Source organism: Balaenoptera acutorostrata, chromosome 4 (genome assembly GCF_949987535.1).
Source record: "Balaenoptera acutorostrata chromosome 4, mBalAcu1.1, whole genome shotgun sequence".
Classification (NCBI taxonomy): domain Eukaryota; kingdom Metazoa; phylum Chordata; class Mammalia; order Artiodactyla; family Balaenopteridae; genus Balaenoptera; species Balaenoptera acutorostrata.
This window is the reverse complement of record NC_080067.1, coordinates 123,857,614-123,870,848: the sequence shown is the minus strand read 5'-3', so window position 1 is coordinate 123,870,848 and position 13,235 is coordinate 123,857,614. Positions and strand designations below refer to the sequence as shown.

The 13,235-nt window shown below is 33.0% G+C and overlaps 1 protein-coding gene across 2 annotated transcripts in view; it reads right to left on the bottom strand.

Moving 5' to 3' along the window:
• The window catches only part of USP25 (ubiquitin specific peptidase 25), a 139,122-nt gene that overhangs the window by 22,982 nt on the left and 102,905 nt on the right, over positions 1 to 13,235 (bottom strand). The window contains exons 18-20 of one of the 2 annotated variants that reach the window (XM_057545039.1): positions 10,535 to 10,674; positions 5,780 to 5,893; positions 3,857 to 3,952 (exon numbers count right to left, since the gene is read on the bottom strand). In XM_057545039.1, coding sequence (XP_057401022.1) covers positions 3,857 to 3,952; positions 5,780 to 5,893; positions 10,535 to 10,674 — 350 coding nt within the window. The remainder of the gene's footprint in view (positions 1 to 3,856; positions 3,953 to 5,779; positions 5,894 to 10,534; positions 10,675 to 13,235) is intronic. The other variant, XM_057545040.1, reaches the window with a different exon arrangement.

The window sequence follows — 13,235 nt, the reverse complement described above, 5'->3', positions numbered from 1 at the left end:
TGTTTTTACATGACAGAAACTTCTGTCTTTAAGCCACTATGATTTGGGGACTTTCTGTTAACAGTGAAAACTAATCTTAATAAATAGAGTCAACTTGGGAAAAGGACTTAGGTAAATGTCTTTTCTCGTTTGTTTTTCCAGATCTGCCTGCCTACTAACTCTTTAATATTCGTGTACAGGGGCAGACTCCCATGTGGGAGGGCCTGTGGTTGAAATAGGAACTGTGACTGACTGGGTTGGTAACCCTTCCTAATTCAAAAGTTAATCCTTAGCAAATCCACTTACCCAGCTAGATGTAAGTTTCATTTCCCAACTTATCTTTTTATCAGTAACAAAGCGAACATTTTCATCACATGGTTTTACTACTAGCAAACATACGTAACATTTAAAAAATTGTTCTGATCATAATGCATAAGTAAATCCATATACAGAAGTACTTAAACATGCACAGAGTTGAAAAACTTCTTCTCACAGCCAAAAAGCTAATATAAAATAAAGCCAACAAAGTTTTTTTGGGTAATGTGACAGGATAGAAGAAAAAAAAAGAACTCTTTCCCTCAATTTATAATAAACTAAGCATTAAAAAGAAAGAAAATTAAAACTATACTATATCTGATTTAGGGAACATAGGAAGACAAAAGGAATCATATGTTAGATTCTGTGCTATGTATATATTTTGTGATTTAATACTGAATGTCGATAATGATTAGAGTCAATTGCCAAGAACATATAGAACAATTAAAAGGTCAACTGCTGTAAAAGGAACCAAAAGTCTGTCAAAAGACCTATAACCAAAAAAGGGGCTAAGCTCATATGGTTTTATGAGTGAGTTCTAGTTTACTCTTATGGAACAGTTAATTCCTATGGAAACTATACTAGAGTTAAAGAAAAACAGGAGAGCTCAAATTCATTTACTAAATGAATTTAGTAAATGAACTTAATAAGTATGACATCAAACCTGAGGAAGACAGCCTCCAAATTATAACTTACAGCAATTTTTTTATTAATATAGAATGCAGAAAGCCCAAATAAAATGCTACTGAGCTAAATGTAAATAGGGTATTTTTAAATTTATGAAATAAAAAATTAAGAAAAGTGTTTTAAGAAAATATTCCAGAAAATTTATAATACCTTAGGTTGAAGAAGACTTTTTGTATAGCAGTGAAACTCCAGAACCCAGAAAGGAGAAGAAAGATAGTACAGATAGCACAGTATTTTTAAAACTTCTTTATGGAAAAAGGTACCATAAACTAAATTCAAACAGAAATGGCAGACTGGGAAAAAATATAGGACATACGTCCACAGAGAGAGTAATATATAATAAATGAGAGTACATCTATACCATAGAATACTAAATGCAGGTGGTATAGATAATGTGGTAGATATATTGTCTTAACTTTAAGAATACCCACAATACATTTCTGAGTGATATAAGTTACAAAATAATATGAAGAGTAAAAGTTAAAAAATTTCTCTATATATGCATGTCTTTAAAAACAAAAGGAAAACACCAGAAAGGTTATACAAATGTTAGAAGTGGTTACAACAGGGCAGCAACAGAGACTGTCGTTATTAGTTTTACTTAAGACACCTCTATATTACTGAATGATTGCATTTGTATACGTTATTTTTGTTATGTATATGACAAATTTTCTCAAATTTTATATTATCAGCTAGAACTTTCCAAATGCTAATCATTTACCTATACCAAAAGTATACATTAATTATAAACTGATAATGTTCACCTACATATTCTTCAATTACAGATAGATGAAAATATACACAAATATAAACTTCAGAGATTTTCTGCTGCATCAAAATCAGAGGGTAAATTTAAAAAGACAAATATATGAGATATAGAAAATACACAAAGGATAAGATGCAAAGGGCATCCCCAAAGTGATGATGAAAGGAGATCTCAAGACATCAGTTATATACCAGGAATAAAGGAAAACCAATGCAAACTGGAGCAGGTCATAAAGCTCCAGAATAGAATTCCACAAGAAAATAAAACTGACAAAGAACAGTGCAAAAAACTAAGCAAACAAAAAACAAAACAACCAATTCCAAGGAAAATGAAAGATGAGGGAAAAGAAGTAAAAGTAATAATATGTATGACTTAGTTCAACCCTGAGTAGCACACAAGAAATAATAATACAAGCTGAGAATTCTGAATTAATCAAATGACAAGATTCTTATACACATATTGCATGTGTGTGTGTGTATGTTGATGGAGGGATGAAAACTGTATGTGCTGGTGCGTGTATATGGGGCAGGAGAATAAAGAGGGCTCATCATTCACATCCCATGGTAGGGAACTCAACAAGAAATGTGTAAACTAAGAATCACAAAATCACAAGCATTCTACTTAAAGATATAGAATTAATGCCAAAAGGATTTGATGAAATAACTGAAAGCTGTTACCAGAGCTGGGGGTGGGAGGGATATGATGTGACTACTGTTGTTTGCAGTATGTATAATTAGTTGGCTCTTTAAAATATATGCAGGTATTAATTTAATAAAAGCGAAGTTTCCAGTTCAACTGGAAGACAGATAAAGATACCCAACTTGACAAAGATGACAATGGTACTATCAATGACAGATAACTCTTCCATAAGAAATAGAAGAAAACTTTTGAACACACATATTTAGTGTTTTCTAAGAAAAGAAATGTAGACTGCCCGGGAATAAGGATTAATTTTTAAACATAAAAGTTGTTTTTCTTTTCTTTTTTTTTTTTTTTTTTTGATAAGAGTAGTTTTCAGCCTCTCTCATGGGATCTTAACAGAGTGAACAACTCATCTTGGGACCAGTCTGCCAGAACTTCAACAGTTTAGCCCCTAAGTCCTATATCCCAGGAAACCCTTCAGTCCCAGGCATACCAGGATGATTGGTCACTCTAATTCTAACCAGTTCAAAAGTGTTTATTGATATAAGGCTACTATTCACAAGGCCTTTGTTTATACCATATACCGAAAGAAACACTGAAAATAAGCAGTTTCTTAAAGACTGCGGTGAATGGTGGTATAGAACATTAAGGGAAAATTTTAGATTTTAAATGTCAAGAAAGGGAACACGTAGCTTTGTTGAAGTGAACTATACCTCAATAAAGCTGTTTGTTTTTTTTTTTTTTTTTTAATAACAAACACTAAAAGGGGCCAGGGGGGTAAAATAATGAACTGGCTTTGGTTAACCTAAAGAAAGTGACAAACCAAACACAGTGTCTTCATCTTTCAAATATATAAGAACAAATAATAATGTAATCAAAACAATAGATCTGGTATTAGAGGGAATAAAGATTTAGTCATGGAATAATGCATCAGCTTGATGGTTTAAAGTCTTGAAATGACTAGGATATTAAAATTAATTATGGAGAAAACAAATAAGAAATATAAGATAATAAATGAATGAATCATTTTAGAAACAACTAAACGAAGAAAGCAATTTGGTATGAAATGATAATAAAATTAAAGAAAAATATTGTAATATTGACTAACAGTATTACCAGAGGAGAAAATAAACTATTACCAGAAGCATTTACTCAGTTCCTATTTTTGCCCATCAATACCCTTTATTTGCTTCAAATACAAATACAATAAATTTCTGCTAACAAATCAGAGGTGTACTATTAGCATAACTCAGGTAAATTGCTTTGTTTTTGTTGAATTATCTGACTTTAAAAAGAATAATCAGTTTTAGATTCATGCATAAAAGAAACCCGTAGAACATTAGGTGGCCATGATTAGCCATGGATAGGAAGAGAGAAAGTATATAGGAAAACAAATTTAATTCAAGGAAATAAAACATTTTAAGAAGTTTATTTAAAAAATAAATAAAATGAAAATGTTCATTGTACCTTAAAGAACCCTGCTTCAGGGCCACACCTGTCATATACATTCCTGGATTTACCTATCGCCATGATAATACCTTGCATGTTCGGTGTCATCATGATCTGCCACAAGGGATTTAAAGTAAGAACTTTTGAATGGTTATCATAAAAAAAAAAATCAAAAAACCAAAATAATTCCTTTACATGCAAGTTAAAAGTCCTTTGTTTTTACATGCATGTTAAAAGTCCTTTGTTTTTCACTATTTATAAATCAAACACTGCATTTTTTTTGTAGCAAATGTGATCTGATATGCATATAAGTATCTCGAAATCTTCCATACAGGGCCACAGTTAGCTGACATCGTGCCTTTGTGCGAAGTGCAAAAAGGCATCCTGTCTGAACTGAAGAATTTTTTAAAAAGGCACCCCCTTCTTGACAAACAATTTAGAAAAATGTGCTGCTCTCTAAGAGAACCATTTAGAAAAAGCAACACTCTTTTTGTTAAAGAAGATGCCTCTTCTTTAAGGCTCGGGGAGCTCAGCATTAGCTCAGTTCCAACTCCACTTCTGCCAGTTGGCCAGGCACCCCTGCCTGCACAACCATACAAGTCTAAATATCTAAGCAGCAGCCCTGTACCCATATGACTTATTTTTAAAAGTTACAAGGCACATGCACTGTTAAACTATCACTCCAACGAATTAAAAAAAACATATACACAAAACACAAAACTCTGCCAAGAGCATAAGCACTTGCACAAAAGGTAGTGTTAAATGATTAATCACAATTCTACTTTTTTAAATGCCAGAAGGCTCACCCTAAAACAAGCACTAAGGTGCTTGATCAACAAATTAACATTTTTATTAAAAACATGCCAGTCTCCATAATCTGCAAGCACCAACATGGTAATAGTTCAACAGAAAAACGTACTGCTATTAAGTACTAAATATTTAAGTATTTCTTTGTCTTCATAATAGTTTATTATGTACTATGTCATTTTGTATAATGGACTTGAGCAACTGTGGATCTTAGTATCTGCTGGGGACAGGGAGGGTACTGGAACCAATCCACCATGGATACCAAGAGATGGCTGTATTCTTAAATGTTTGTATTTTAAAATATCTGCAAAGTGAAACAACTCAAGACACTATGAAGCTATCATATTAGAGCAATAAAGAGACTGCATCCATTACCTCTGATTCACTGAACCTATTACCCACAGTATTTATTTTGGAGTACACACTGACAGTTGCAATATACCTAACATTAACTGCTTCAGAAAATCCTTCTGGCCAGTTCCTGACTCACAAACCTGCTTCTTATTCTCTTTATGGCCCATGCTTTCCTACAGTAGCACAGTAATAGTAATGTCAGTGGAGCAGTAAGAAGAGATAAGATGGAGGTGCCCAGTGTATACAACACTGGTAGGCATTCGACAATGTTGATGAATCATTCAATTCAGTCACACAGAGGGTGCAGAAGAAAACAAAACAAAACAAAAGTTATCAATACACTAATCTGTATCTAATCTATATCTAATCAGATTGTAGGATCTTCTGGTAGGAAATGGTGGGCAAAGTATTATAATCAATAATTCAAGTAAAATAGGAAAGGAAAATATTTTTAAGTGCTCAAAATTTCTGCTATTTAATTAAATAAACCTTATCAAAACCTATCAACCCGAGAGTAAACAAATCCTATGTTTGCACAAAAGAATTAACTCTAGCAACATAAAATTATTCTTTTGACAAATCCATAAGCTTTCTACTTAAATTTTCATTTGAAATTTGAAGTACTGTCAGCAACTGGTAAGGTAATTTCAGGCTGTGGGTGGCAAAGCTGTACGTTATGCAGCAATAGACAATGTGATGAGGGTGCAGGCATGCCCAAAGTTCTTGCATTAAATAGCAAAAAACAAGTGGAAACAGTGCAGAGGGCTATAATAAAGGTACCTCGTCATCATAACCCCCCTCCTTTGACTCAATCATAAATTTCCCTACATGAGGAATCGCCACCTCTACAACTTGCTGGTTAGAAGGTGGTTGGCTTGTGGTATTTTCAGGTTTCTGCAGAAGAAAATCATTAGTGTGAACATTAGAAAAGAGAACAATGGAAGCACTCAGTTTAAGTGCATAGACTCTTGATCCTTTTAAAAATACCTGCATTTTTTTAGTATGAAATGAAAACATCTAAAACTGAACATTAAAGCAAATGCATTAATCAGGTAATAATACAAGATTTCCAGCTTTCACTTTGCATCTCAAACACTAAATGAAATTTTAATTTTTTTTTCCCACAAAGCATCTTCAAATACTTAAAAATAGTTAATACTGAAATTGTATTTCCTACTGCTGTCTTTACAGGTGAAAGTTTTATTTACTTTTTTAAATTCTAATAACTCCACAAAGCCTTTCTTGATATCTCCATCAAAATAAGATATGACCTCCTCTGAATCCAGGAGAGTCTGTAAGTTTTCTTTCTTATGATTTTACCTTTCTATCCTTTCTAGTAATCGATTGTATAGCCACTTAATATCCACACTACTGTGCTTAAACCCACTCGGTCGCAGCCTATGAGACCTAGTACAATATATTTATATCATGAGTGTCCAGTGAATTCTTGTTTTGGGGAAAGCTGCTAGAAAGTGATATCCATTTTTAACAACTCAGTCAGATTCTTCTTCTTTTCTTTGTTAACAAATTCTATGAATTTCACTAACCCAAACTAATAGAGTGGAAGCCAATGTGAAATCCAGGAAGTCCACTCAAAGACACTAATATGGTTCATTCAAAACACTGTTCAGATTTCACAAGGATCTTACTTTACTGACTAGATTTATAACTAGCATATTCACTATTTACCTACAAACAAATTTCAGACGTACTTAAGGTGCTTGAAAGCAGCTTGCTTAAGTAATTTCAAATTGCACCATAAAAATTTCCCTAAGCAAAGATGAACTTTACTTTTGACATCAAATAAACAGAAAATTTTAATAAAAACAGAGTGGTTTTACTGCAGTTTAAAATACAGGTAAATTTTAGTGATGTGAAGACTTCCTGACTTTTCCAAAGTACATATGCAGAAAAAGTTTAACTGAACAATAAAACAAGAAAAATGGCCAAGACTGGCATTGCTTCCTTTAAAAGAAGTGTTATTTTTAACCATAACATTTTCAGAAAAGCTTTCCTCGTTCTGTTTGAGTCCTCAGTTTTTCAAGAGGAAACAACCAACTTGCATGGTTGTCATGATCGTGAGAGCTAATATTCAGCTAACCCAAAACCTGACACATTAATTGTTGTTCTATAAATGATAGGTATTACAAATATTATACTATTATGCTTCTTGAAATTGCTTATACCTGAATAATCCTAACCCAATATTACTATGGGTAATATAATATTATCTCTGTAAGTAGAGATAAGCTTGGTCTATGACATTTAATTAAGGATTTTTAATTCTTCCAGCATTTGAGAGAGGAAGAATTGTCCTACGTCTCCATTCACAAGAGTGAAATATAAGCAGGTAAACTAAGAAATTTGTCTGAACTTTTGGTGAAAAATTTCTCATAAGCAAACCAACCCAAAACAATACTATATTAAGAAGAAAAAATACAAATTTAGGCAAGTAGCAACCAGAAAATGTATTCCTTAGAATACTTATCCTTACAAAATGACATTTCCTTTGGAAAAAAACTGCACTTAGGAAAAATAAATGTTCTATAAACCTTCCCAGTTGCCACAGAAGAGTTTCAACAGCAATAACACTAATTAATTATTTGGGTGAAAATTGAAAAAGGGAAGAAATTTTGGGCACATGTAGTTATTCTGTGTCCATCAAGTTTAGATATCCTAAAGTACCATAAAAAATTTTCATATAAAGAATTTTAGGGTTCACTGAAGTAAAGTACATTTATCTTTTCCTATTACTGCCAGGTCCCATATGGACACCTTAACAAAGGCTGAACTTGAAAGAGATTAAAAATAAGTTCCTCAGTTAATAAGTTGTAAAAATAATTAGAACACAAAGATTTTTATTAATTGCCTGAAATCTATTAAATACGTGATTTTTTAAAAAAGTGGTCCCATAAAAGGGTGATTAGAAAGCTATATATCTTCAACCCCTTTGGCTCCCTTAATATGCTCATACCTTTTTAACCTACTAATTTATGGAGAATCTAGTCTAAAGAAATAACCAGAAATATGGAAAAAGTTTCATTTTTAACAGCCTATTTATAATAATGTAAAAGTAGAAATCAATATATAAGGGGGAATGAGTAAGTAAATAAGAATTTAATCACTTAATGGAATACTATTCAACCATTAAATGTTTTTTAGTTTGTAACATGGGGAAACGGTTATGTTCAGTGATTAAAAGAAGAAAAGTTAAGATATAAAATTTTATATGCAGTAGTAACTCAATTACAAAAATAAATCCCAAACCTGTATATAAAAATAAGAATGAAAGAAAACATACTAACTTATTAAGTGATTAACTTTGGATAGTAGAAATATGCATGATTCTTTCTTAGAGTCTACTTTTTTGAATTTTTAAATTTTCTAAAATATTTCACTTAAAATTAAAGACATTCTTCTAAAAAGCAAGCTGTCTAAACATTTGGAGAGTATCTCTCTATGGTTTCTGTGATTCTAAGCTTTCCAGGAAATTCTTCTTCTACTAAGGTTGGAGCTTTATATATTGTATATTTGTGAAATGTTTAGGATTTAAGTAACAGAAGGAAATAAAGAGCGACTTAGGGCCTACACTACATGCTAGGCACTTAAAAAAATGATCTTAATTCATCCGACAATCACCTCCATTTTATATAAAAGAAAACTAAGGTTTAGAAAAATTAAGCAACTTATTCAAGTTTGCATAGCTAGCAAGAAGTAAAATTAATATTCAAAAACCCAGGACTATTTAATCCCCAAATCTGAAGACTCTGAAATTTAGTTTCTAAGGTATACCTTTAAATGAGAAAACCCAGTAGGTGGTTACCATGATCCTAAGCAACTGACCATGAGACCAGGAACCACTGGTCAGACAGTCATGATTAATATATTCTTAGACATGCTGCAGAATTTATACAGACAATGTGGCCAACTATTGGTGCTACTCCAGAAGATATGCCAGATAGAAAAATATTTATGCTACCTATCATATTCCCTCAATGCCATCTTTTTTCAAGTAAAGGTGAAGCAGTAGGTTGCTAGCTTATAAGATGATATCCATATGAATAAACTAATCAATCAAAATTTAAGTGCTGATTTCTACAAATTTAAATTACACATGATTAGCCAAACTAAAAAAAAAAAAAAAAAAAAAAAAATCATGATTCTACATTAAGCTAAGTAATGCTTCCAGCTTTCTGATACCAGTTAAAAGAATGATACTTATTAACCATAATGTAGGCTCTAACAAATAAAAATCTTAATTAGCAAAAGCCCTGGCAAATTATTTTTTTTATATCAGACAAAAATATTTCTCCCTTGTTATCTACTCCTGTGTTTTTTCTCCCTCCCTAGGGTTTCTTCTACCATCCCCCAAGAAGTAGAAATCCCAGATCTATTAAAAGAAGCATTTTTCAGGAAGCGCTTTAGAGTTAGCAGTTCCTCATTGCAAGTTTTTTAGAGTCTCTAGGGACATTTGAAAAATTTGAAATGATCCAAAAAAAAATCTATCTATATTAATACATTTTTTATGGTAAGATGATACATAATCAAACTTTTTCAAAAAGGAAATTAAATTAAAAAATAATTTCTGATTACTTTGTTCATCAAAACATAATTAACAGAATACCCTATTAATTGAACATTTTGGTTAATCAAGGTCTTAGCATATTAAAGACATCACTGTAATTAGCAGGCTATTGTTGAGATTAAGTTCATTCAGTGGAAAATTATGTGTTGAAAAATTACATGTCCTGTTAGCTTTAGCACTCTAGGAGTGGAATCTTCAAATCCTAAAATTAGCTATCACGAAACTTGTATTAAGAGTTGTTTGTGCTCACTAACAAAATACAAAATAAATGACTATAGCAACTGAATAGTTTTGTAGTATGAAATTCTTGAAACAACATCTCTCAGAGTATCATATTCATTGAAACGTAATGCAATACCAATGTGCTCAACTTACTGTTATAAAAAGACACACTTGAATACTTGAAAATTACCAATAAAGGAGGCTTATAATGACAATTTTATACAGGACACTACTGAAATATGCATAAAGTGTTTTATAATATCATATTTATTCTACTAATAATACTCTAACCTAGACTATCTAGTATTTTGTTAAACACAGTCCATGAAACAATGAAATTTATACCTTATATTCCCAACTATTCCAATGTAATAAGACTAAAGATGGGAGGAGGGGTTGAGGGAAAAGAAAAATAATGCTAAATTTTGTACTTCTCTTTTTTAAGTTCCAAATCAAATGACTACTTTAGTCTACGATTATAATTTTTCATAATTCTCTAACAGGAAGACAGAAACTTATTTTTTTAGAAAGAAGCATTTTAAAAATTACAGCTGAGGAAATTACAGCCTGGCAGTTGGGTGACACCTACAATCACTCATCATGTTCAAGCAGAGCCGTCCCTTGGCCTGGTCTCTCCTGACTCCCAGGCAGGTCATTCTCCTTATACTGTTAGGAAACCTTGTGAACATTGATGGGTATGTTCAGAGAGCTGAAAGAAAAATTCTTACCGACTGTAAAACTGTTTCAGGACTTTTATCTTCATGCTCATGTGATGCCTTGGTAATTATTCGAATAGTTTCTTCTTTCAAGTGCTTTGAGAAATCACTTCTTGATGGCTGCTCTAGATATTCTGGTTCTCCTGCTTGTGCTTCATGAGAAAAGAATCAATTGTATATCTAATATAAATCAGTGAGTCTATACTAAGATATATCTGTTATTTATTTCTCATTTAAAGTTATACAATAATTAATTTTACTTTACTTACTCAATTTAAAGTAATACATGCTTCAATATACAGCACTTCCCCCAGAATTTACCAAAAGAAAGAATCAGATCTCAGAGGAGTCAAATAATTACTGAAGAAAGCACTCATTATAGTTTATGCTAAGAAATTCACAGTAAATTTTTTTGTCATGATAAGTATCAAAGTCTAACTTTGGAAAATCATGAGCATTCTACCAAAAAAAAGAGGTAGGGGGGTGGTTTGTACAACAATACTGGTCTGAGTTTCTGTAGAGAGCACAGTAGCTGTTTTTCTGGACACAGTATCCTTTTTCATACTTACCTAACAAAATCCTAACCCTGAATGAACCCAACCTTCTATCTTTTCTGAACCTGTTCCTGGTAGCTGAGTGTTGTCAGAGAAAAACAATTACAACTTGCCAAACTGGTACCAATATAAATTCAAGACTTCAAATACTACTTCTGTGAAGAACTCCTAAAGTTATATCTACTGCCTATGGTCTGAGTTCGAAACCCACAGATTCAACAATGTACTCTGAATGTCCACTGGGTATTTAACAGGCAACCCCAAAATCCTTATACAACCTACAAGACGTTATATAAATGGGCCTCTGCCTATCTCTCCAACATTGCCTGGTGTTCTTTGCCCTTTACTCAAAAAGGAACACATACTAGTCTTTTTTCAGCTTATCTAATACAACAGAGAAGAGGTTTACCTTCCAACTTTTGGATCTTTCCTCATTTTCTTCCCTTTGCCTGTGTGTTCACCAATTCTCATCCCCCCCATCTAATAACTTCTATATATCCTTTTGTTTAAATACCACTTCCTTATGGAAGTATTCCTGATAACCACATTTCTAGAGCAGGGTTGCTCAGCCTCAACACTACTGACATTTTGGTTCAGATGATTCTTTGGTGTGGAGGATTGCCCTGTGTACCCAGGCACCTACCCACTAGATGCCAGTTGTACTGTCCCCGCAGGTGTGACAACCAGAAATGTCTCCAGTATTGTCAAATGCCGTCTGAGGGACAAAATCACTCCCAGGTGAGAATCACTGCTCTAGAGTAAATGTATACTTTCTTTTTAATAGCACTTACCACAATTATAACTTCATTATTGTTGTTAAGTATTTGTTTCAAGCCCATATCCCCTGCTAGACTGTAAGAATCGAAAGAGCAGTGATGCTATCTCCCTTTTGTATTGCTATTTCTTCAACACCTAGCATATAATAAGCACACAATAACTTAATGGAACAAATGAATTAATAAGCTAATGAATGGATAAAAAGAAATAAGAAAGTACACTAAAATATTCTACAGCGGTACTGGGATAGGTTAAGTGAGTCCTTGCTCAATCAATTGGTGGGACACGACAGGATTACTGTCATCCTTCCCAATATTTTATTAATTTAAAACTTCTCTCAAAGTGAAATATTATTCAAAAAGAAATACTGTAATTTCAACATAGATGCATGAGCATTCATTTATCCAATGAATTCTAATTAAGTGTCTAACTATGTGCCTGGCACTAGGCTAGGCACTGGGACTCCGAGTGTGAACAAAGCAGCCAGTCCCTGCCCCCATGGAGTTTACAGTCAACTATGGAGAAAGTTATTAACCAAAGAATCACGCATATGAATTGTGACAATACCATAATAATACACTATAGGAATAAAATGGGGCAAGGGTAATTTAATTATGGGATATGAGATAAACTGACTTCTTAGCTGAAGGATAATGGCTTAGATTTGAAAATGGAAGAATGAACAGCCCATGAAGTGAGCATAAGCTCAATCCAAACGGCATCTAGTGTGGCTGGAATATAGTATTACAAGAGGGGAGAGGTGGCCAAGAGATGATGCAGATAGGGACAAAACGGAGGTCTTTGAGTCACAAAAGTTTTGAAGGGCAAAGGAAGTGAATAAACATTTTAAATACAATGGCAACACGTCAAGTTTAAAGAACATTATTCTGACCACACTGCGAAGAACAGATTAGAGAGGAAAGTAAAACTAGAAGTCAGTGAAAGTACTAAAAGGTACTACAACAATATGAGCAAGAAACGACTGTTCTTTTGGATAACAGAGACAGCAAGAAAGAGAGAATTGGTTAGATTCAAGATGCATTTTAGACATAAAGGTTTGGAGACTGATGTGAAGGTGACAAATTTTGGGTATAGTAATTAGGATAATGGGAGTGAAATATACTATGACAAGGAAAACTAAAGGAAGAAATGCTTACAATGTGTGTGATAGGTAAAGAAGTTAAAAAAAGTTAAATGTCCTCATTTCTATATTTCCTGACTTTGGACTGCAATGTTCTTTCAGTGTCCCTGTATGATAGACAAGGTTAAGAAAATCTTAACCACTGCAACTCCAGCTTAGCAAGGCTTCTGCTTCTGGAAGGTTTCATAAGTGGCTTAAGTCAGCTGCTTTAGGGATTAACAGAGACAGACTTCTTGTTGAT